The sequence below is a fragment of the Babylonia areolata genome, chromosome 13 (genome assembly GCF_041734735.1).
Source record: "Babylonia areolata isolate BAREFJ2019XMU chromosome 13, ASM4173473v1, whole genome shotgun sequence".
Classification (NCBI taxonomy): Eukaryota; Metazoa; Mollusca; class Gastropoda; order Neogastropoda; family Buccinidae; genus Babylonia; species Babylonia areolata.
This window is the reverse complement of record NC_134888.1, coordinates 13,780,056-13,806,231: the sequence shown is the minus strand read 5'-3', so window position 1 is coordinate 13,806,231 and position 26,176 is coordinate 13,780,056. Positions and strand designations below refer to the sequence as shown.

The 26,176-nt window shown below is 41.4% G+C and overlaps 1 protein-coding gene across 4 annotated transcripts in view; it reads left to right on the top strand.

The window, feature by feature from the left end:
- Positions 1-6,714: 6,714 nt before the first annotated feature.
- LOC143289073 (kidney mitochondrial carrier protein 1-like) overlaps positions 6,715-26,176 on the top strand; it is a 28,446-nt gene continuing 8,984 nt past the window's right edge. Inside the window, exons 1-9 of one of the 4 annotated variants that reach the window (XM_076597905.1) lie at positions 6,744-6,861; positions 12,320-12,432; positions 19,083-19,222; positions 19,536-19,683; positions 20,021-20,115; positions 20,503-20,588; positions 21,036-21,134; positions 21,679-21,803; positions 22,989-23,049. In XM_076597905.1, coding sequence (XP_076454020.1) covers positions 12,404-12,432; positions 19,083-19,222; positions 19,536-19,683; positions 20,021-20,115; positions 20,503-20,588; positions 21,036-21,134; positions 21,679-21,803; positions 22,989-23,049 — 783 coding nt within the window. In that variant the 5' untranslated portion in view covers positions 6,744-6,861; positions 12,320-12,403. Of the gene's footprint in view, positions 6,862-12,319; positions 12,438-19,082; positions 19,223-19,535; positions 19,684-20,020; positions 20,116-20,502; positions 20,589-21,035; positions 21,135-21,678; positions 21,804-22,988; positions 23,050-26,176 lie in introns of those variants that run through there. The other 3 variants (XM_076597906.1, XM_076597907.1, XM_076597908.1) reach the window with 3 other exon arrangements.

Below are 26,176 nucleotides of genomic sequence, written 5' to 3'. Positions count from 1 at the left end.
AACCTTGCCATGTGAGACCGATCGTGGTGGTTCGTCCGTCGGGATCGACGAGGACCATCTAGTCGTCCTGGGGGTGGGTGGGTTGGGCTCTGTGGGTGCGCAGATGACTGGTCAGGCCATTCCGCGCCCGGAAGGTTCTGACGCAGTGTGGACAGGGGATGGTGGCGGCTGTCGGGGACTTGCTGGCACTGCTTTTCCTGGCCTGTCTGCGTTGCTCTGCTGCAGCGATTCTGTTGGCCTCAGGATTTGGCGCCTTTGTGGACAGCTGAACGCCACTTTGGTCTGCCCATTGCACTCAGCTCCCATGTGTCGTGGCTGACGTTGAAGGCCTTCAGAGAAACTTTCAGAGTGTCTTTGAAGCGCTTCTTTTGGCCTCCATGGGAGCGCTTGCCATGTTGGAGTTCGCCGTACAGCAGTTTCTTGGGGAGCTGGTGGTCTGGCATGCGAACTACATGGCCTGCCCAGCGCAGCTGGCCCTGCATCAAGATGGTGTAGATGCTGGGCAAGTTTGCACGAGTGAGCACCTCTGTGTCAGGGATCTTCTCTTGCCACTTTATGCCGAGAAGTTTTCTGAGGCTGGTGGTGTGGAAGTGGTTCAGCTTTTTGGCGTGGCGTTTGTAGACCGTCCATGATTCACATCCACAGAGCAGTGTGGTGAGAACTATGACCTTGTGTACTTTGAGCTTCGTCTCCAGGATGATGCCTCTCCTGTTCCAAACGTTCTTATGGAGTCTGCCGAAGGCAGCGCTGGCTTTGGCGAGTCTGGCATTCACCTCGTCATCGATGACAACTGTGCGAGAGAGTATACTGCCCAGGTATGTGAACTTGTCCACTGCATTCAGTCGTTGCCCGTTGATGAATATGTTTGGTTCAACATAAAGCTTTCCTGGAGCTGGCTGGTGCATCACCTCAGTCTTCTTTGTGCTGATTGTGAGGCCAAAGTTGTCACAGGCAGCAGAGAACTTGTCGATGCTGTGTTGCATGTCAGCTTCAGAGGCAGCATTGAGAGCGCAGTCATCAGCAAACAGGAAGTCGTTAACGGTGTCTGTCCTCACCTTGGTTTTTGCTTGAAGCCTCATGAGGTTGAAGAGTGAGCCATCTGTGCCAATGCCTACGTCAGCGTCTCTGAAGGCATCTGTCAGCATGGCTGCAAACATGAGACTGAACAGGGTGGGGGCAAGAACACACCCTTTGCTTGACTCCGTTGGAGACAGGGAATGGTTCTGAAGTTTCTCCGTTGTCTTGGACTCAGGCCAGCATCCCATCGTTTAGTTGCCGTATGATGGTGATGAACTTTCTGGGACATCCGTACTTCGCCATGATTCTCCAAAGGCCATCTCTGCTAACAGTATCGAAGGCCTTGGTCAGATCGACATAGGTGGAGTAAAGGTCGGCGTTCTGTTCCTGACACTTCTTCTGGAGCTGCCTGGCAGCAAACACCATGTCGATAGTCCCGCGTTCTTTCCGGAAGCCACACTGGCTCTCTGGTAGGAGACCTTGCTCAAGGTGCACTATGAGACGGTTGAGTAGCACTCTGGCCAGACTCTTGCCTGTGACGGACAGCAGAGATATTCCACGATGGTTGTCACAGGCCTGACGATTTCCTTTCCGCTTGTACAGGTGCATGATGGAAGCGTCTTTGAAGTCCTTTGGAACTGCCTCATGCTGCCAGATGAGCTGGAATAGCTGATGAAGCTTCTCAGTCAGCGCCATACCACCTTCTTTGTAGACCTCAGCTGGAATGGAGTCTGAGCCAGGGGCTTTGCCATTGGATAGCAGACGGATAGCTATCTGGGTCTCCTCCAAAGTTGGAATGGCATCCAACGACTCACTGACTGGCACCTGGGAGAGTCGGTCGATGGCTTCATCATTGATCGTGGAAGGGCGGTTCAGTATGCTGTCAAAGTGTTCAGCCCATCTCTCAAGGATCCCGTCCTTGTCAGTGATTAGGGTAGAACCATCAGCACTGAGGAGTGGAGCAGATCCAGAGGTGGTGGGACTGTAGACTTCTTTCAGGCCGTTATAGAAGTTCTTCATGTCGTTCCTGTCTGCAAAGCCCTGGATCTCATCAGCTTTGTTGCTCAAACAGGAATCCTGTATCTGCCGCAGCTTCAGCTGGATGGTGCTGCGTGCACTCTTCAGTATGTCTTTCTTTGACTGTGACTTGGGATCTTCAATGTGGGCTCTGTAGGCTTGGCGTTTGTCTTCCAGCAGCTGCTTGATCTCAGTGCAGTTCTCATCAAACCATTCTTTGTGCTTCCTGGCAGAAGGCCCCATGCACTCCATGGCAGTGTTGTACACCGTCTCATGCAGTGCACCCCATGCTACCTCCACATTCTGGTTGTCCAGCACAGTGGACTCAAGGCGTTCCTCCAGGGTGTCAGCAAAGCTCTGCTTGATGTTGCCTAGCTCCAGCTTGTTGACATTCAGGCGTTTGGGTGCTTTCATGCCCTGAGGCCGTCTTTTGGGCTGGATGCGGAGGTTGAGTTTGGAGACGATAAGGCGGTGGTCTGTCCAGCACTCAGCACCGCACATGGCCCTCGTGACTTGTACGTCCTGCCTGTCCCTCTTTCTGACGATGACAAAGTCGATGAGATGCCAATGCCCAGAGCGAGGATGCATCCATGACGTCCTGTTACGGGTAGGGAGGCAGAAGACGGTGTTTGTGATAAGAAGGTCGTGCTCGGCACATGTCTGGAGAAGTAGTCGACCATTGCTGTTACAGTTGCCAACCCCATGCTTCCCAATCACGCCTTCCCAGGAGGTGCTGTCACAGCCAACTCTCACTTTAAAGTCACCAAGAATGATGAGCTTGTCTGCATTGGGAACAGTGATGATGACAGCGTTCAGGTCCTCGTAGAACTTGTCCTTGATCTCATCCGGGTTGGTTATGGTGGGCGCGTAGGCGCTGACAATGGTGGTAAACTTCTTCCCGTTGCATAAAGGGAGTTTCATCGTCATCAGGCGATCGTTCACTCCTTTCGGGGGGCCAGCCAGCTTGCCAACGAGGGTTGTCTTCACTGCAAAGCCAACTCCAGCCTCACGTCTCTCTTCAGGTCCGCGAACACTCCAAAAGAAGGTGTAGCCTGTGCCTCACTCACAGAGTCCGCCTTCTTCTCCCAGTCTGGTCTCACTTAAGGCAGCGATGTCGATGTTGTACCTGGCTAGTTCACTCGCAATGAGTGCTGTGCGTCTCTGGTCTGTCTGAGTCGCCTCTGTCCAGAAGCGTACGCACGTTCCATGTGGCAATGGTCAATGGGGTGCTCCTTGTTTTCTTCTCTTTTTCCTTTGTGTGTCGACCACTTGAGTAGGGACCCCGTCAGCCGCGGTATGCTGACTAGGGTGGTGTGGAGCAGGCAATGTTTAGGGCACCTTTTCTAGCCCCTTCCTCATGCCATGGATGTGAACAGTGCTGTCCTGAAGAGGGCTGCTCAATCGCTCAGGGGGCTGCCGATCTCCACCGCTGCTCCAGTCGGTGAAAAACGACCCTATGGCCTGAGCCGCCTGTGTGCAGGTCCACGGCTACGACTGCCAGTGTACCACACCTGTCACTTCGTCGCTCGCCTGTCGCCACAGGGCTTGGGGAAAATGATGGTATGGGATGAAGGATGACTGATGACTTGCGCGATGACTTTGTCTATAGTGAGGAGGAGTTGTGCACCGTCGACCTCACTCTCTTGTCCAAGACCATCTGTATCCAGTAGCAAGACGAGGTCAAGACGACTGGAGATGGAAACGGATGCAGTGGATGACCAGGATGTCCTATGTGCCTCATCCTGCCCTCAGCACTCCACAGTGCTCTGCTGCAACCGCCTTCCTCTCCGTTGAACCATGAAGGTTTCTTCCGCAGAGTCCGTCGGATCCAGTCTTCACATGCTTGGGTAGACAAGCCCTAACTCACCGAGGGTTTGAGACCCGTCGGCTACCCTCACCTAGTTTAGCCAGCCTGCCAAAGCTGTTGCCTGGGGGTTGGGCGCTGCCGCATGCTAGCAGCTTCTAGGACCCATAAGTGAGAGCTCGGTGCTGGAGGGGACCAACAGAGGACGAACCACTCTCGGAAGAGCGTGACAAGCCCCCCCTCTAGAGGTACTACCCCTCCCGTGCACCCCCTAACCCCCGATCGTACTATTATATTGACGCAGGAGCCTAAAATCAAGGATCAGATTAATCCGGAGTGTCTGTCTTTGTGTGTTATCTGCGTGCCTGCTGCCTTTCTTTCTGTCTTTCTGCCGTGTCTGTCTATCTGTCTCTGCCTGCCTGCTGCCTCTCTGTTGTAAGTGACTGTATGTGTGCACTGTATGTGTGACTGTAAGTGACTGTATGTGTGCACGTGTGTGTGCGTGTATGCCATGCATGCGTGCGCGCGCACGTGTGCCGTGTGCGACGAGGTGACGGTGTGTGTGTGTGTGTGCACGGTGTGTGTGTGTGTGTGTGTGTGTGTGTGTTTACATGCGCGCCGAGTGCCGCGCGTAGGAACCTGAGGGGCAGGAGAGGATGCAACGTACACTGACAACCACAGGGTGGGCGCATGCTGGCCACGAGCTATAGTCATCTGATCAAACAGCCATGGGCAGATCACGTGTGTTCCCTGCACACTGGTGTGACACTGAGATAACTGAATGGGGAGCAGTGAGTGCAATAAATGTGTAACCCAAGTCCGCCACCGTTACATGAAACGCGTTTCGCGGATACGCCGGAACGTAGGCTATAATTAGCCTTGACGCCTTGATACTGACGAACAACTTAATTTAGGGTGCTGAGGTTAAACTACCCAGAACACGCGAGACTTTAACTCGATTTCAACCCGGAGACCATTCTTGCCCCGTATTATAGTTAATGTTGATTGTGACTCACTCGTGAGACGGGCGACCCTCAGTTTGAGAACCTTTAAAAAAAAATCTTTTTTTAACTTAAACTGCTTTAACTTAAATGTGACCTTTGATTGAAGAACTGTTTTGCAATGAAATGTTAAATACCTGTAACCCTCCCCCCCCCCCCTCCCCGGCTTACACTCACTCCCCCTAGTACCACCCGCCATTCCCCCACCACCACCAACCCCCCACACACAGAGACACACACCGACACACCTCCTTAGCTTTTCTAACTCATTGTTTTCGACATGAGAGAGCATTGAAAGTAACATTGGGTGTGTCGTAATACAGGCAGTGGATTAAATCAAACAATCACTGTAGATCATGACTACAGCTTACAGCTTTTGTTAGGTATTGCATACATGTAGACTACTACTGATGTGTACCCAGTTTATCTCAGATATTTATTTGTGTGTCCTTTTTGTGAAAGTGTCAGACAAAAATGTTTACCTAAGTATTATACATAGAAAATGCCCAAACTTCATTAAATTCCACTTATTGTTTTCTCTGAAATAAAACGAAAGAATATTGTTAAAACTTAAAGCGCTTGTTTCTTCTATTTGTAGTCCCTATCGGTAAAGTTATGTCTGTTGTTAATGGCTGAGGATAAATCAATTATTAATGTGCATTGCCGGCTGGCGGGTTTGCGCGAAAGGTTTTCTTTTCTTCTTCTTCTTCTTCTTTATTTATTTCTTTTCTTCTTCTTCTTCCTTTTTGGCCATCTTTTTCTCTTTGTTCTTTTGAAATCACTCTTTTTGTTTGTATGGTATATGTAAAAGGTGTATGAAAGTCACGTTTCAATGCCCCAGGCGGCACAAGAAATAAACTCTTTGCCTTGCATTTGACACGTGGCTGCTGCCGGCAGTATACGTCCCTATTTTAACAATGTTTTAGAGCTATTGTTTTCGATGCAAATTACGTATCCTCACGCCGTCCCGCGGCATAATGGCATGGCCTCGGAGTTTGGCCAAAGATTTAATGCAAAGTGCAATGGCCTTGCCAATTCTGACAGCCAGTCGAGTGACATGTTATTTTCCCTGACGGAGCACTGCCTCAGTCATCGTGTGTGTGTGTGTGTGTGTGTGTGTCTGTGTGTGTGTGTGTCTGTGTGTGTGTGTCTGTGTGTGTCTGTGTGTCATGTGTCTGTGTCCGAATTCTGTGTGTGTCTCTCAGTGTACTAGTGTGCGTCAGTATGACGTTCGTGCGTGCTGTGCGTGTGTCGGTGTGTGTGTGCTTGTCAGTCAGTGTCAGAGTGTGTGCGTGCGTGTGTGTGTGTGTGTGTGTGTGTGTGTGTGTGTGTGTGTGTGTGTGTGTGTGTGTGTGTGTGTGTGTCAGTTTGTTTCTCAGTCCCGGCGTTATACTGGGACCTGGGATTGTGGCCAAGGAGAGAGAGAGAGTCGGAGAGAGAGACAGACAGACAGAAAGACAGAGACAGCCTCATATCAAGTATCACGGTTGTCCCGCCCCCGCCCCTCCCCCGCGCCCCACCAGCTTTTGCTATCAAATTGTTTTCGTTTGTTTGCCGAATTGTACACATTTGAATGTTGTTGTTGTTGTTGTTGTTGTTTTTTGTTTTTGTTTTTTTTTGTCATCATTTCTATTTGACATGAATTTTAAAGAGAGAGAAAAGATTTTCTCATTTATTGAAGCATTGATGTAATGAGTTATTATCTATTTTATTATATATGTTTATATAAATTGTATATTATATATATATTTTTTTTAAATCTCAATGGGGAGAAAGATGGAAGGCCCGCAGAGCGACAGAGTGCAGACAGAGAGGTCATTGCATTGAGGCTGATTGACCTTGGCCTTTCGCCAATCCTTCAACCAATCACAAACCACACCAGGAGGCGCGATCACGACATGAGCCAATCCCGTCTGCTGGTTTAACGCACACAATCCAGTCTACATTTCTTAGTAGCTCGTGTGGACGGCAGACGACAAATCTCAGGTTCTCAACGATTTGGAAACGTTATCTAGAAACACTGTAAGTACTTTCATTCGTACTTTTATTTCATCAGTTGGGAGAAGTAGCTCAAAACGCCAAATCAATTGTGATGTGGTTGTAAGCAGAACCCAGCTTTGCCGTCAGTGGCATAAAGGTCGGCAATAAATCGAGTAACCTGACTTGCCGGTCTTTACTTTTTCAGTCATCCTCTACGGGTAATAAAGCTTTCTGTTCTGAAGCGTATAGTTGTTTTTATACCAGTTATGGAAATATCATTTGTCTGTTCTTTACTAAACGTATAGTTGATTAAAACAGGGAAAATCGAGTAGTCCAGACACGGAGCTCGTGATGACGAAATCTTGTCTAAATGCCGTGCCAAGTCGGTAGAGTGCTTTGGTTTCATTGGGCAGTGGCACTTGCGCAGTGGCAAGCAGTCCGCTCACGTTGCTCATCTGTAGGGTCAGTTGCACCAAGAGTGCCACGCCACCACTAAAAGAAATGTTCCTCTTTCAACAGCGTTCTGGCTGTTGTGGCTTTTCTTTGCCAACCCGAAATTCCCCAGACGCCAGTTTCCTGTTTCGGGTTAGAATTTTTATAATTTTGTTCTTGATCATTCCTTCTCGCTCTCATAATTTCCCTGGGCGTCTTGTCTTATCCTGTTTCAGTGTGTGCATACACTTCCTTCAGTCATAGACACCGAGATGTTGGTGACTGTGCTAAAGTCATCAAAGTGATCAATGAATGCATGCTTTCTGATTCAAGCACCATTCATATATGTGTCATTAACTTATTTGCAGTCAGAATTTTATTAATGTTCTTTTTTATCAGAGGTGCTCTTGGTGTCTATGCCTCAGTCATCAAAGTGATCAATATTTAGAATACATGCTTTCTGATTCAAGCACCTAGGTTCTTTTCACATATATGTTAACTTATTTGCAGTCAAAATGTTATTAATATTTTTTTATCATCAGAGGTGCTCAATGATAATATCACTTAAACAAATATTTAAGTGTTCAGAAGTTTAAATTTCAGTTAACAGTTTGGGTGGTAAATTGGTAAAACATTAATTTAATGATTTAGCAAATAAATTGTGGAAAACCTGGACAAAGGAGGTCACAGACCTTTAACTGTTCAACTTTAAGTCTTAAATAAATTTAAAAAAATTTAAAAAGCTTCGTCTTTGTTAACAAACCCTTGAAAAGGCTTGCTGTACTGTACTGTCTGTAGTAACCAATTGAAATTTGGTGGGTCTCTTCCTGGGTACTACAAAATCTCCCCCAGCCCCCCCTCCCCCCAAAAAAATTCACCCCAGAAACTTACTAAGATAATTGTGGACTTTGAAGGATTTCAACTGAAATATCTTGAAGCCAAATACACATGATACAGTATACATGTATATTGCTCCAGTGATCTTCATCCTTCAGATTGGAAGATGACTATGGCTTCAAATATTGCTCTAGTCTAAGTATTGCTATTTATGTGACAGGCTTCTGTGTGTGAGTGTGGTTTTGAATGTGTAAAGTCAGCTGCTCAGTGCTTGTGCCATAAAGTGAGTGACCTGGTTCGTCACTTGAAACCATTGAATTTTGGAAGAAAACTCTCAAGAAATATTCATTTGTCTCCCTTGTTTATGGCATGAAACTGAAAGGATGAAAATATATAGCTGAAATAAAGCATGTGCTTGTTTTGTGATTATTATGAAGAAATCTTGATACTCATGATAGTTAGCATTTTATTCTTACTGGTTTCCAGTTGTGTTACAGCAACAATAGTTACACTGTTATAAGCAGTACCCTTCAGATAGGAAAACTGCAAAGTTTTTCACTGGAGTGAGAAGGGATTTTGATGGAGGAATGGTTTTCTGGGTTTCACTTAAGTTGGTGGTCAGTCATTGATGCATGCATACAAATTTCAAATGACTCAATAATGTGGCAGTCAGTCAGTCACTTAACTTATTAACTGATAATTGCAAACAACCTCAAAACAAAGTCATCATCACTTACTTGCTTGTGAACTGCAGTGGAACAGAGCACCAGTTGTTTTTATGTTGTTGTTGTTTTTTGGGGTTTTTTTTTGTTTTGTTTTGTTTTGTTTTTTTGCATGTGTGAAATAGAAAAAGATGAGACAGAGAGCCAGTATTTGGCTCAGTCAGTGTATACATCAGTACTCTTTGTGTGCTCATCTAGACAGGGTTACACAAACTTGAAGTCACACACACTCAAAAACTAATTATCACTAAGACATATATATGTATATGTGAGTACATAATTATGAAGTGGCAAATCTCATCAAGAAATTCACCTCCCAACTCGGAATTGGAAAGCCATAATCCTTGTTGTCTTCCAGTTGCACATTACTGGAAACATGCACATAATGGTCTTCCACCAAGATGGATTTTACCAGAACACTTACTCAGTTATTGCCCACTCTGTTTTGTGTGAGTGCTTGCATGTATGTGTGGTTGTGTCTTGGCTGTTTTGGGGTAGATTTCCCTTATCCAGAATAGCTTGCAGATATATATTTGTATTTTTTATCACAAAAGATTTCTCTGTGTGGAATTTGGGATGTTCTCCCCAGGGAGAGCATGTCGCTACACTACAGCACCACCCATTTTTTTGTATTATTTCCTGCATGCAGTTTTTTTTTTGGTTTTTTTTCCCCTATCAAAGTGGATTTTTCCACAGAATTTTGCCAGGAACAACCCTTTTGTTGTCATGGGTTCTTTTATGTCTGCTAAGTGCATGCTGCACACAGGGCCTCGGTTTATCGTCTCATCTGAATGACTAGCATCCAGACCACCATTGAAGGTCTCGTGGAGGGGGAGAAAGTATCAGCAGCTGAGCACGCTCAGATTCTCTTGCTTCCTAGGCGGACGCATTAGCTCACGGCCATCACTCCACTTTATGGCATCATGTCTGTGCCAAAAACAAGAAAATAATTTTGCACACACAGAATCACAGGCACACAAGTGATAAATGGTCAGCCAGTACTTGAAATCGATAATCTATGAGATGGAAATAGTGCAGCGTTATTCCAGCAGAAAATACCACCCCTCTCTCTCTCTCTCGCTCTCTCCCCCCCCCACCCCCCACCCCCTCAAACCCCCCACCCCTCCCCAAAAAACAATACTGATATAGAAGAAGTACACACATTTGCTATTAAACGTTTCCTATGCGTCCACTTCATTTATCAAATAAGATTTTATATGGGGAGACAGGCAGATACCCACTACATTTATAAGAACATTTGTAAAATGTATTAAATACTGGATGAAAGTAACACGTTTACCAATATCAAGGCTATGTAGACAAGCCTATGAAATGATGTTAGTACAAGAGGAAGCAGGGAAGCAAAAGTGGGCATACTTTGTTAAGAAGGCATTAATAGGAAATGGATTTGGAATTGTGGTTGTGCCAGGGTGTAGGGTATGAAAATGGATTTATTTCTGAGCCTAAAGATACACTGATTGCATCATACAAACAAAACTGGAATGCAAAGAAAAATATAGTTGGTTGTTTTCATTTAAAAATATATTCCAAACAGAACAATTTAGTATGAAAATATCAAACATGTGGCACAGAACAAACCTAGCCATATTTAGACTGAGAACATTTGGCTTTAATGCCAATAAAAGATGGTTTGAAACTGGCACGGCAACACAGTCTCTCTGTCCAGTATGTAACTCAGCTACTGATGATGAAAACCATTTTGTGTTTCAGTGCACATCTTATGATTTTATTCGTAAAAAAGGTATTCTTTTTTAAAAGGATGTAGTAAAAAGAGAAGATATGATAATACTGCTTAGATCGAATGATGAAGATATCATAAAATCATTTGCTAGATTTATTTCAGAAGCATGGGATTTTCGAAAGAAAATGATAAACAGAAGTTCAGATGCCCAAATATGAGAAAAGCACAACAAAAAGCAATCTTACAAAATTACGCTGTGACTGTTATTATTCATTTATAGAAGAAAAAAACCCCCAACTATTATAGGTTATGTTATTGGATGATAATTTGATAGATACACATGATTGTGTGTATGTGTATGCAATAATATTTATTCATTTTGGATGGTCAAGCTGACCAGTGTTATCAGTTGTTTTATGTTTGTCTCATTTTCTGTATTATATGCATTATTTGTGTGTGTGATGAGAATATTGATTTATATTATGTTTGTTTGATCTTATGTCTCCCGATAATGTATTGTTCCCTCCTGTCACAAGGACTGTACAGTCAGTGACAGTAAAACATCAAAGCGTCAAAAGCGTCTCTCCCTCCCTCCCTCTATCTCTCTCTCTCTCTCTTAAACCATATGACATATGTATACAAAAGAGTGATAGGCAATGTACAGATGACAATACACAATGTGTGTTGAAGGAGGGAGCATAGTTTTGCCAATGGGGGAAGAAGTGTGATTTCGGTCAAATGATCCATAATCACAGTAACGACTGTGCTGAACCTCACCTAAACTGTTACGGCTCCAGGCTAGATTCCAGTAGAAGCTTTTGGTGCCAGTTCCTGGGCAGTGGTGGAACATTATGCAGTAGTATTCAGTGTGAAAGGACAAAATTGAATAAAATTTTAGGATATAACACTTACTCAAAGTACAAATTTTGCCTTACTTTTGAATTGGATTTGATAAAGATTTTTAAAAAAAAAAAAAAAAAAGGAAGCCAACAACAAAAACTGTTCATGTTCATGTTTCATGGGTATTAACAACAATTATTTGAAATAGATATTTATTATTTATTTATAAAATTTACGTATTATTGATTAATGAATGGGTGTGTTAGATAAAATAGCATGCTATTGTTGATGTTGGAATTATAAGCAAAGAAGTAAAAACATTGGACATCGCAGCAGTGTTCTTGTTGCTCAAGGCTCTGAAATGAGAGCAGTCCAGTGATCATAAATTTCTGAGAGCAACACAGCCAACAGTAGTGATATTGGACATCAGTTGCTTATTGCCCTGGAGAGCTGTTGCCCCATTCTGCCTGCATGCAACCTGAAAGGGAATGGGGCAAAAAAAATCAATAGCTCATTACTGCTTGTCTGGCAGTCTCTTCAGTTTCAGTAACCATGACCCCTCTGCCCCTTTCCCCCACCACCACCTGCCCTGCACATGTGTGCACACACAGACATACAACTCCACTTCATTGTGTTGTCCTAGAATAGCCTGATAAGTCAGCATTTATTCTGTTTACCTTCCCCCACCCCCTCACCTCATGGCCACTATGGATCCATTTGTTGTTAGTGTAAATATTAATTTGAAACCTGGAAGCCTATTCTTTTAACTTCCTGTATGTAAAATAAATTCTTAGACTGAAATTTGAATGTGCATTGATATAGAACAAACTGTGAAGCATTCTGTGAGAAATCCCATTGAGATAACGTGTTAATTTTATTCTTAAAGGGAATTTAAAAAAAAAAAATTTTAGTGTCTTTTCAAGAAGTAGAAAATACGTTGATGGCCATTTTTCAACTGTTGACGCAGCAGTGGAGTTGCCATCACATTACCAGTGCAGCAGTTGCTGTGTCGTATTCAAAATACACAAGCTGGTCCGTGCCTTTACTTACCATGGAGCTGCAGGTTCAGTCTGAAGAACAGTAAGGTGCATGTTTTCCAAGTTCATGGATTAAGGCTTTCTCCTGCCGTCACTCTGTTCCCACCTTTTTTTTTTCAGTGTGATTTCTTTTTGCCCTTGAAAAGAAAAAGAAAAGAATTGTAGGCTTTACTTGTTAACACTGCCCTCTATAATTTTTTACCAGGTATGTTTATTCCTTTCCTGAACCAGCATTAATCCAGAAGCAACTGCTAGATAGATATATCCCCATTGAAGGCTTAACTAACATTTTATCTGAATAACGCTAAAATGTTACATTATGTGAATATTGATTTGATTAGATAGTCACTTGCCTTGAGGATGCTGCATTGGGGACTTTTTCATTCAGTTTCCAGATAAGTTTTGAAGCATTTCTATTAATTATAATGTATTGATAGTCAAATTGTTTCTTCACTATACTTTAAGGCTGCACTGAAGTTCACTTCAGGCTAAGCTAATTATTTGAAGGGGGGTGGAAGATTGTTTCTTGCCGTTCATTTTATACGAGCCAGAAGAATTGCTAAGCTGAAGCATCACTGGTTTTGAGTCGTGTGTGCGTATCTAGTTTGATAGTTACTCTGCGTGTTTTATGCTGTAAAAGAAGAGAAAGGAAATGTTTTTACTGTCCATTTGTTTTGATTTCAGAGCTTTTTCTGTATGCTTTTGCACTTGCTTGCTGAGAAACATACATTTCATCCAGGTCAGTTATAATAATCACAAAAGCCATGGTTTTTAAATGAAAAAAGGTTGCTTACTATATCTTTGCCTGTTGTTTCAATAGTATAACACCAGCATATATACTATTTTCGTGCAGATGTTGGAATTGCATTGTATATTTCAACCAAAGCAAAGCAATTCATTTTATTTTTTATCTTAAACAAGATTTGACACATTGTGTAGTTTTGATACTTTGCATCATATTTCACAGCAGTATCATTCGTCAACAGAACTGGACTGATGGTGTAGCTGTGAACGCCAAGAAGATATTTCTCAATATTTGGAGTGAATTTGTTGCATACTAATTAAACTAAAGGAGCTACAGCTGATTAACATTAAAAATAGTCGTGTTGAAACTCGATTAGGAAGAACTGCAAAACGATAAGCCCATGATGACCAGATCTCATTAGTGACAAAGTTGTGTTGTGATTGGTTGGACTGATGCAGTATGCTTCTGTGAAATCATTGTGATTGGTTGGACTGACGCTGTATGCTTTTGTGAAATCGTTCAAGTACCATTGATGAGTTTGCAATGATATGGTCTTAGTCAAGTCAGATTTTGAAATGCAGTTTTTCATGGATTATTTGATTTTACTGAGCTGCTTGATTAATTTATTATTTCTGAACCTCAAGTTAAATAGTCAAATATGTACTGATATTGGCCTCCACATTCTGGCCTGAGGTTTTTCCAGTTTGAAATAAATTTGACTTAAAATATTTGACATCAGAGAAGAATTGCAGTTACGATCTGGGTGTTTATAGTTTGTTTCTCTCTGTCTCTGTCTATCCTTTTCTCTCACTCCCCCTCTGTCTCTCTTTCTCCTCCCCTCTTCTTCCTCTCTCTCATACACACACATGCCACACCTAATACATTTGCCTTATTGGACTTACTCTTAACAACCAACCATTCTTAACGTGGGTTGATGAAGCTGGAAAATGTATGTCACTTGCCAGGGACATTGGTCTGCTGATTCCATATCCTAAACTAGGCTAAAGGCTCATTTTATTATGCCCCACCTGAGATTTTTTTTATATTTCGAAATTGAATGAGGCAGAAGGCAAATAGATTTGATGTAAATGTTATCGATTGAGGTGAACTTGCTTGGTTTTCAGTCTTATTGGATGATTAGATCAGTTTGATATTATATATATATATATATATATATATATATATAGCCTGGCAATGGCCTTTGAAGTCTGCCAGGCTTTCCAGTGTGTTCTGTTGGCTTTCACTTGTTTCAGGCATTTCATTGGCTTTTTTAAGGCACTAAATGCTGAAATGCATGGAGTCAAGACATGCATCATGACAATAAATTGAATAAATGAATTGTAAACATTCTTTATTCCAGCATATCCATCCGTCTACTTGGAATGCAGACAGATATTTTGAGAAAGCTAGACAAGACCACCAAACTACATGAGAGGGGCTGTATTTAGAGAGACTTTTGCAAATTATGCTTCGTTCCAATGGTGTTGCATTCATTGTAGCTGTAAGACCATTCAGTTAAATCAGTCATGCTTCAGTACCCTGTGTGATTTGTTGTACCACTACCAGTATGTTGTGCAGCTTAACTTGCTGCAGGGAGCAGGGGAATACAGTAGTGGACTGAATGGGATTATCATTTGGATATTTGAAGCAGAAACAGTTTGTACTACCCAACTGAATTTGGGTGTGGATGTGATATTGTGCTTTGAATTTGAAGCACAGTTGATCCGCCACGTTTGTTAAACTTGCGCCAAGTTATGGTTGCATTGGAGTAATGAAGGGAGGGGATGGAAGTCCTGAATCAGAATTGACAGGCACTGTGATTTTGATTCGCTTCACTTCTGGACCATCAGCTGATTGGGTTATCACAGACACACATACACACACACACACACACACACACACACACACACACACACACACACACACGAGTTCTATTCCAGCTTCTGATACTTTGCCTAGTGCTTTTACAGTTTTTGTTTGTTGTCACAAGAAAGTAGAATGGCTGCCCTGGTCTCTGTTATTGTTTTCACTTGATCTTGGCTGGTGTATATCACAATCAGTAGTTTCAGGTACTTTAAATCAATGTTTAACATCATTTTGGAATTGAAAGTACTTTATTCATACTAAGAAAGGATTAAATATTTGTCTTGTCAGGCAATAGTACAATCACTCAAATGTGATAAACATAAGAGCAGAATTTGTTACATATTATAACTGAACTGTTGCACTGAAATTGCCAAAATAAAAATTTAGTTTATGCACCCTTCCTCTTCAGTCCTTGTGTACTCTTCAGTTTCCCCTTTTCCTCTTGCTGTACAATGTGCAACCCTCCCTGTGGTCTACATCCTGACCTCTTTATTTCTCATTTATGCAGGTGTGGTGTAAGTGAAAGTTTATCATGTACCAGATTTTGGGAAGGGGGGGTGGGGGGGGGGGGCAGTGGTGGCATGTTGCACACATTGTGAATTGAAGGCTGTGTTGTATGTTGTGCACATGAATTTGGGTATTATTATGTGTTAACTTTTTTTTTTCCAGCAACTTAAAGCATATGACTGAATCAGTTGAGGTGTAAGCACATGTTGTTAAAAACAGTTACTATATTGTTTATAATGGACAAATGCAGTGCATGTGTTCATACACACACATATATATTATTAGGTAGGTGGCTGTTTTTTCATTTTACTTTTAGAATTAAAACAGTTGAGACTGTGATATAGTATACTCAGTTGAGACATGATATGTGCATGATCAAAGAAGATAGTTGTTTTTAGTTTTCATCACAAAAAATTTGGAACTTGCTGCCATTTGGTTTGGCTCTGCATAGCACTCCAGCCAGGTTGCATTCTGTGCACAGCACTCCAACTTTCTCTGGGCATTTATATTGCCAAGCATGCCCTTAGCAATGTTTTACATATTTGTAGAGTATTCCCTCATCTATTTTATAGGTTGTGTGTGTGGATGGCTGTGGAGTGTGTAGTGGTGTTCCACAGGGCATGAATTGTGTGAATAGAGAGTTGTACAACACATTAGATAAAATGTACTTTATTAGATTGGGAGGGGGGGGGGGGAACTGATATTGAAATAGTGTTAAGTCTTTTTTCATTTTAACAATTCTCTAGAAAATGTTACTTTTGTAAATCTTTATTTACATGTGCATGCCCATATCAGTTTGGATCCAGCTTGTAAAATGAATACTACAGTATCACTTCTTTTTCTTTCTTTTTTTCTATCAGTGGGAATTCTTTAAATTGAAGTTTCATCTTGTGTGTATATTGTGTAGTCTGTCTTTGACAATATTGCAAGAAAAAACGAGTATACCATAGAAACTGGATTTGGGTGAGTTTTTCTGCTTGTGTAGCAGGAGTGGTTTGAATTGCTGAAATGCAATCTTGACAAGGACATGGAACACAAAAGTTTGTTGACATGTTGCCAACACATGGTTATATTTTATTTAGTATTAAGAGTTACTAACTGATGAAAATATTTCTTTCTTTGTTTCCCTCCTCTGTCTGTCTTTATGTTCCTCCCGTCTGTCCCTCTCTTATGGTTTTGTAACATTGGCTGCTGGGCATTCAGTTGGTGGTGGAAGTTTGATGGCAAAGGCTGGAAGGTCATAAGAGACATCAAAGGGCAATTCAGTTCACCTTGCTTCATGCTGTAGGCTGACAGTGAATAGACTCAAGCTACACTGGCTCTGGCGAGATGCCAGTCTCCCCTGATCTTCCTCTGCCTCTCCCCCCAAAACTTTCTTAATCTGCCGCTTTACAGTTTACTGCCTGTCTTCACACATATTCTTCTTAGAATTAAAATAATAATAATGACAGACACCATGACCATTGCAGTGCAGTAAGAAATGGATTTGTGATAGTGATGCATGTTGGAATGGTTGAGTAAGTTGTGTTGATCATGGATGGTCCAGACTTCTAGCTGTCTTGACATTATGAAATTTGCAGTATTGGCTAATTTTTTTTTTCTTCCTGCATTTGTATCCAAGTTGATGAAAAACTCAAAAAGATCACTCACCTCTCAAAAATACAGCCTCCACCATGCCAGTGGGGGAGAATGGAAAAGTCTTTGCAATTTCGAGACTTTTCCTGTTCAAGGCTTCATTTGCTCGCAGCTGTCAAATCTTGCATTTGCTTCGATTACGGGTGTGGGTTTTTTTTGTTTGTTTTGTTTTTTGTGGGTTTTTTGTCACAAAAACCCATGTATCCAAAACGGATATGCTTGCCTATTTGGACGGCATTTGATTCAGCTGTTGGTTCACACGGTATTCAGGTTGAAATTGTAAGATTCATTGAAACACATAAGATGGATGGAACATGTTGATCACGACGATTCATTTTATTTAGTAAGCTTCAGGATGAAGACAGGAGATTGTTCCTGATGTGCTGTCTGCCCAGGACAGAAGGCAGACACAGATGTGTTGAGAGCTCTTGTTACCTATTCTAGCTGATTGAATTCGGTGGCAAGCAGGGTGATGAGGTGACTGAATTTAGTGGCGAGCAGGTTGATGAGGTTGGCAGATTAAAAGCTGGGCTCCATGGAAGCTGGCCAAGTCTTCAAGCTGCAGTCAGACTTTTATCACTTAGTCTTCTGCCATACAGGTTTTGGTGGGTCATTGCAGGAGGAAACTGGAGAGTTGGTTATTGCTTCTTTATTTCAGGAAGTGATACCGGTGTATATTAATACTATAATAGATCTATCGATCCATTTTGTCAGGGAATATTGATACAAAATTGAATAGTGTTAGAACTGCTCTGACATAATGGTGTTACTCAGTGTATTGAGGCGCGCAGGTGCATTTATGCGCTTGTCAGCCAGTGCCCTTTTCTATGGAATTATTTCTAAACAGAATGTGTTTCACTGCTGAATTTCTCTTTAACAGTTTACTTTAACTTTAAGCTTTCCACAATTCATTCTGTGAAATCTGATAAACCTGCTGGTTGAACTGGTACATAAGTGCATGTGCTTATGGATATCGTATACAAAGAATGTAAACTCCCTTATTGCAGAGTTGTACAGTTAAGCAACTGAGTAATCTCATATCCCCTTGGCAGAGTGCAGCAAGCGACCACAAGAGGTTTGACACACCCATCTGTTACCTTTTAAAAACAAAAGGTCGCTTTTACATCATGTCCTCTTCAGACTGGGTCAGGAGTCAAAGCAAAAGGTCATGAAAACATTTAAGTTGTTTTTTAAATGCCAGCCATCATCCCTGATATCTGCCATCTCCAGAATTTTATTGATTTCCCTCTCTTCTCCAACTACTTGCTGGCCTGGAAATGTCACAGGGCTGGACTGAAGTTCTGTGTTGCATAGCCTGGCATGGGGTATTTTGTTTGCTATTGCTGTTTTATTATTTGATTGTAATAGAAAACTTTGATTGAAATTGAAAATGAGCTTTGTCCATCATCCTCCTTCTGCAACAGCCAACTATGCCAAGTGTGAAATGTAAATACATCCTTTGTGAGCTGTCTAGTTAATTAAAGCTAGTATTTTGTGATTGTTCAGCTAGTTAGAAGAAAAGTTAGTGTGTGAAGCCAGAATTTAGATCCCTTATAAATTTGCTTAAGTTTTGGTTATTTTGGGACACCTTTTCTATTTATTGTTGTTTTTTGTTTTGTTTTTAACTTGATACAGTTTTCATGAACTTTGTCCACTACTCAGTTGATTATAATTTGCTTATGCCATTCACAGTAGTATTCATGTTTCTTCAGGTGTAGGACGACTTTATGTCAACACTATTTTAATGCTTTCCTGCTGTGCCTAAAAAGACAAAGAAGAATGTCCTTTTTTTTTTTCTTTAGTCTCTTGGCAGCCCATGCCAGCTGCTATGTTGTTATTGGTTTCGTATAACAGGTTTTTCCACTTTTTGAGTAACAGTCTATTTGGTAAGTCTTATTCACTGTACATTGATAACAACAGTATTGTCGTTATGTTTGCAGAGTTGACCAGGAATTAAACAGCACTCCGTCTGCTGTTCAGTCCCATAAGTCTTCACCTGAAGGGGATTCATCTGTACACGGAATGAACGATTGGCGTCCCTTTGTTTATGGAGGACTTGCTTCCATCACAGCTGAATGTGGTCAGTGTTTACCGTTTATTTCAATGCCTTGACAGCCCACAGTTACTCAAGGGGGAAAAAAACCACCCTCACACTTTAGGTTGAAACCAAAAATGTTAAAGGAAGTTGTGCTTTCTTTTTCTTTTTTCTTTTTTTTTTTTTTTTTAAATAGGAAATTTGGATTGTGATTCTGTTGTGAAAATAATGTTTTGGATTAACTGACGCCAGAAAATGTTCTCTTTTTTGTTGTAAATATGGTTCAGAAGCCAGGTTTTGTAGAGCATATCCACTATCACCATGCATGTGTTGACCACAACTGATTTGGGTGTTACAGGAACGTTTCCCATAGATACCACCAAAACACGCCTTCAGATCCAAGGCCAGAAGATAGATGCTCGCTTCACAGATTTAAAGTACCGGGGCATGTCCCATGCATTCTTTCGTATTCTGCGTGAAGAAGGTGCTGTCGCTTTGTACTCAGGGTAAGTAGTTAAATACGTGAGTTGGCTTTTGAAAAGTAAATTTTTGTTAACTTTTCTTTTGAAGTAGCTCGGTCATTCATACTGTTTATCATATGTCAGATGACAAAAGAATACATTTTGAATAACTACTTATTTGTGGAAGGAGGAAGACTGACTGTGAGTTTTATAAGTTAGAATGGAATGCTGTCTTCTGACTGAGTGTGTTAAACAGCAGTAACAAATATTTTCTAACAAGTAGCATGTCAGAAAAATGTTTATATTGCATTGTGTGATTCATGATATATGTCTTTGTAAACAAATGATTTCAGTCTCCATTGATACATATTTTTGTCAACAGAATTGCCCCTGCTCTGTTACGTCAAGCGACTTATGGTACCATCAAGATTGGTGTCTATCATACTCTGAAACGTGCTTTTATCTCAAACCCGAAAGGTTGGTTTTTATGGTTTATCACATGGTTGTGCAAAAATCTGACATACAAGACAGTGCAGTAGACCAGTCCACTCGATTTGATAATATATACATATTATCTCATGTGAAAATAAGCCAAGTTTTTTTTTAATTTAAGAAGCTTTTTTGCTGTGTAATGCACAAGGTTGCAAAAAAAAAAAAAAAATCAACTGTAATGTTATTTTGGTTGCTAGCTTTAACCACATATTTGTAGTGTCACGCTGTTACATCTTTTCATTTGGGGTTATATTTACCTTTTGTTTTCTATATTTATGACACAAAGTGCTGCATCTAAAATGGCTGTTTCAAATATTGTAGTGGACTGTCAGAATGTTCATACATTGTTAAATGGTCATTTATGCGATGCAGATGAAACACTCGCTATCAACGTCATCTGTGGCATCACCGCTGGGGTGGTGTCCAGCTCCATTGCCAATCCGACTGATGTCCTTAAGGTGGGCCGTGTGGCTGTGAACTGCATGTCTGTGTGTGCTTGTCTACTTGTCAGTCAGTGCATGTGTGCATGTGAAATATATCTGCAATAATTGATTTGTGTGTGTGTGTGTGTTTTGTTGTTGTAATGATATGGTCTAGGGTGACAGTTTGGTTTATTATCTGTGGTGTCCTCCCATTACTTTTTCTTTGTTGTGGTTTGAAAACATTGATAGTTTGTCTAGAAGAAAGAAACTAACCTCTCAGAGGCCATTGCAGTGTTTTCTCAGGTTACCAAATTAAGGAAATCAAACTGTGGCACAGTGGAGAGACAAACTAGTACTGTTACCCTTGTGTACATGTCAGGCTTGCAATGCCTTCATTGAAAGCTCTGGCTACAAATATTTGTAGTGCGCCTATTATATAAAAACGTTTGTCCCAGTTGTCACAGCAAGGACTGTATGTAATAGGTGAGGATGCAGGCCACGGGGTCACAGACCAAGTGTGACAACATGCTGTGTTCTTTCATCAAGATCTACAAGACGGAAGGTCTTGGAGGACTGTGGAGGGTGAGTGGTATTTTTTACACCTGTCAGTTCCAGCAAAAATAGTTCTGATCAAGTATTTCACATGTTCATTGTTGGGTTTAAGAGATACAAGGAAAGTGGTAAGAAGTACACAAAAGAGAAAAAAAACACCTGTTATTTTGAATGGTTGCTTTTACAGACAGCAATCATTGAACATCAGGTATGCATTCTGTATAGATGATAGGTTAAATGGCTTCTTGGGGAGACAGTGGGTGACAGTAATATCAGAACAAGAAATCATTAAAATCTATACATGGAAAGAGGAAGAAAATATTGCTATACCCTTTGTGTGAAATGATAGTAGTTATAAAGCTTTGGCTAGTCATGTTGACTGTATACTAACGTGAAATGTGGGATTATTAATCATGTAGCGATAATTACACACTGGTGCCTTGATAACAGTAAGGAAAATGTTTAGAGCACCGGATGTGTTATTGTGTTTGTGCCCTACCTCATGCATTTCGTTTAAAATGAAATAAATTCTTTGTGAGTGTATATTGAAAATGCTGATGGTTATGGTTTACAGGGTGTGGGACCCACAGCCCAGAGGGCAGCAGTGGTGGCTGGGGTAGAGCTGCCTGCCTACGACCTTTGTAAGAAACACATCCTCAGGTCTGGCCTCCTGGGCGACACCAAGGAGACACACTTCTTGTGAGTTTGAGCTTGAGGATTTCCTTTGTGGGTGGGCGCATTTGTAGAGATCTATAATACAGCTGCATCCATTTATTCCTCAGTAGACAGAATACTTGTAAACAATCGACTGACTCGAAAGCAGAGGAGGGAGAGTATCAAGAACTCCTTTGTGCACATCAAATCGTGGTGACATAATTCTGTGATACAGAATACTAGAGCTGTTCAGTTGTATGCATAGCAAGGCATGAGCACTTGCTGTAGTACTGCATATTCCTGCAATACAGATTATCACTTCAGTGCAGAGTATTAACTCACTCGGGACGACAAGTTTTCTCCCTTGCTTTCCCCACAGACGGCCCATTTGTAAAAAAACAAACAAAAAATGCAAAATATTGTGTAAGAAAATGAAACTTTCAGAACTGGTTTATTACGTGTTGAGCTATTACATATTAAAAAAAATCAAATTTCTCATCTTATTTTTACAGTTTTGCCATATGTAGAAAATACTGCCAATTTTTCACCCCGAATCACCATACCCATGCTCGCTTTCTGCATTAAATTCGCTTTCTTCTTCGTCATCATCCACCTCTTCAATGTCCGACCCTTCAGTTTGTAGCATTTCAAGTACTTCGGCAACCCTGAAACGTTGCCGTCACTGCCTTGTTCGCTTCACAACATTTTGAGAAGAGCCTGCTTTGCTAACAGGCTGGCACGCAAGCAGACGACCAGTCAGTGACTTTGTCAGCGTGTGTGCGAGATGGGCCACACATCCCAGGCTGACCAATCATACTGTTCAGTTGTGGAGTGACCCAGAATAGCGCACTCTGCTTGGCTAATCACAAAATCATGTGTACAGCGCATGATGGAAGTTTACTTTCGGAGAATGCTATTCCATTCCTTCATCCGAATCTGAATACGTTTTGTGTAGGAACGCGTGAGCATTCCTTCGTCCGGAGAGAGTTAAGAGTGATACGTTAGAGTGATACCATGTACATCTGACATGTGATTCCCTTATTATTGTGATAGAGTAATCCAAGAAAGCTTGACTGAGTGCAGAGCTAAGTATTTTTCAAAAGCAGTGCAGGTTTTTTCTGACATAGGGATTATTGCTGCAGCACAAAAGAACAGGCATTGACAGTGCTCAGCAAACAGCATGAGGCCTTCCTGTTTTGGAGAATATCAGCAGTGCTTTCTTGTGTGCAGGGCAAGTTTCCTGGCAGGCCTTGCAGGTGCAATAGCCTCCAATCCAATCGACGTTGTCAAGGTGGGTTGTTGACCCTGTTTTCTGTTTCATAACCAATCTTTCAGTACACCTTTCCCCAGCAGCCACACACCCCTCCCTCAGACACAGCGTTGGACAAACTGGGTTGTTGTTAAAGGCTCAGTGATGGTGGAATTTGTATGGAATTTCAAATGTATTTAATTTACTGTTTTTTAAACAGTGATTATGAAATGAAAAGAATAAGCATGAGAAAATCATGAGGGGAAAAGATTTTATCTGCTTATGGATACTGCACTCAAAAGTAAAATTTTAAAAGTAATGGATGAACTTTGGATGTGGAGAAGCGCATAGCAGTGACATGAAAGAGAGAGAAGCAGTGTAGTGAAAATTGGAGACTTGCTGTACATGGTTTGTCCTTGGCTGAGAAGTGTGGCCAACAAAGGGGATGCCATCAGATGATGATTCACAAACCAGCAATGGCTTCAGGTAACCTGTCTCTGCCATGGCATCCCCTCAGTGCTGCTCCCTTCAGGCCATCCACTCTTGTTATGCAGTGTCATAATAATCTCACATTGTGCTGCTTTCCTTCCTGCAAATTTTACCCTTAAAGACATCTGACGGCACATACCTGACATGACTTTGACAAACATGATACTACAGACTGACAAACTTTCTGGCAGCTCTTTTCTGACACAGATAATTTTAAAAAAAAATAAAAATAAAAAAACCAACTGTGTAACCAGAAACAGTAGTTTTGATGAGTTTGATTGCATTCTTTCTTTGGCCAAGACATTCACCAAACAAAACAGAAAAACTAGGAGAAAAAGCAGATGTCTTTAAATGATTTCTTTTCTGATGCCAAGTACTTTTAATATCTTTATAATATCCTTTTCTGATACTGGCTGCTTCTTTTTAAGATGCCAAATAAGAATTGTTGACAGAGATGAAAATCAAATAGTTTCTCTCATTGCTGACTGTCTTGTCAGATTCTTTGCCCTGTCATTAACTCCAGTAGACATTTGACTCTTCCTTGATGGGTGCTATTCAGCTTTTCTTTTTCAAAAATGCAAGTTTTCATCAGCTGAATGTGGAGCTTTTGGGCATGAATAAAATAAATGATTTCAGCATGTTACGTGTTTGGAGTGACAGACTGGAAAAAGGCTCAGAGGAGAACACAAATGTCAATGTGAGTGCAAAGGACAGGCAAAACAGTGCTGTGAAGAGGAACAGGGACTTTCCCAAGTACACAAGTACAGTGGTTTAGATATCTTGATTTGATGGTGAAGCTGTCAACATACAGTGCCTGTACAGTGTCAGGGGGTGACCACAACTTCATATGACAGTATGCTGTCAATGTACAAAATGCACCCATGCACATGATGAAGTTATCGCATGCCAAGTCAGTGTTTAGCATGGACATGGACATAATGTGTCATGAGGAAATGGGACAAGAAGGTCAACACATTTATGCTTTGGATTTGTGAGCATGTTGTTTACAGTGAAAATGGATTGAGGTCAGGGTTTGAGAGTTATGCTATGAAAGGATAACCAGGGAGAATGCAAAGCATGACATGAGTATATATAGATGTTGGATAGATGAATGAATCAAAGAGCAAGTTGAACTTAGTTGAGAAATGTATCAAAGGATGGACAAATGTCTGTATGATATGTCAAGGAGATTAAACAATTCTGGTTTGCTTTGGCTTCATGGGGCAAAAGAGGATGTGTGTATGGTATGTCAAGGAGATTAAACAATTCTGGTTTGCTTTGGCTTCATGGGGCAAAAGAGGACTACACCATGATCTGAAAGTACTCTTGGTTACATGGCCAACTCAACATTTACAATTGGCTCTTGGGTTTACAGTGCAGAAAGCTGTCACTATCACCATCTGAAGTACACTTGGCTTCTTCTCAGGACAAAATGTTGACCCCAGCTTGGTCTCAATGGCACATGCTGTCAAGGCCTGAAAGTTCCTTGGTTTCCACGGGCATTATGTCTGAAAGTAATCTTGACTTCTTCACAAGGCAAAAGCTGACTAGCAGTCTGAAAGTACTCCTGGCTTCATGGGGGAAAATCTGGATCAACACGCTCGGAAATATTAGTTTCTCAGAGCAAGAACCGACTCAACCATGTTTTCAGAGTACTCGCGTTTTCCACAGGACAAAAAGCTGACATTGTTTTTGTCAAAAAGCATCCTTCGCTTCATCATTATAGATAAAGCTGACTGTTGTGGCCTGAAAGTGCTCCTGGCTTCAGAGGACAAAAGTGTCTCAGAAACAGCTTGAAAGTACTATTGATCATTCAAAGCGAAAGCTGATACTGTCATGGTTTGACAGTTTTGGAAACAAATTTTAATCTTTTTATTGGCATTTCCCAACTGATTTCTAGGATCACATAGTATTAGCTTCTTCACACAAAAAATTAATGACTCCAGTTGCATTATAAAAGGTGAGAGAATTGCATGGCTTTTTCATGGTCTTGCTGATAGGCAGTCACCATATTCAGAGAACATAGCCTCCTTTATGTAAGGAGTGAATCATGGCTTTATGCACATCCCATTTATCACTGCTGAGAGCTTACCATGACTTAGAGGGAATCCCAAATACCTGCAACTGTTTCATGTTGGCTCTAGCATCTGGCATGTGTCCAGCACAGACGGCTTTACTTGAAGATGTAACCAATGTTTTGACATCAACATATATTGTAGAATCAGTATTTAACTTACAACATTTAGATGTTATTTTGTTTGTTGATTGTCTTGGTCATAGTGAAGAAATATGGATCAGATCCCTTGGATAGCACTGTACATTTGAAATGGTAAGTGGATGAAATAGCTATTTCACTTTATAAGTGGTTATTCATAGTGCAGCAATATGGGAGTGATACTGTGTCATTTGACAAATGAAGATTGTGCTGAGATGGCATTCAGATTCAGATGATCTGCATATTATGATCATAGTGAAAGAAAATATTTTATTCTGGTGTGTAAAATTGAACAATGATGATTAAAAATCAGTAAAACGCTCCAAAAAGACAAAAAGGTTTTTGTTTTAGTCATGATTGATATGATACATAAATAAATGGAGGTGATCAATAGAAAACTTGAACTGAAGGGAGATTGAATATTGAGATGTACACTCTGTCATAATATTGGTCTTATGTCATCTT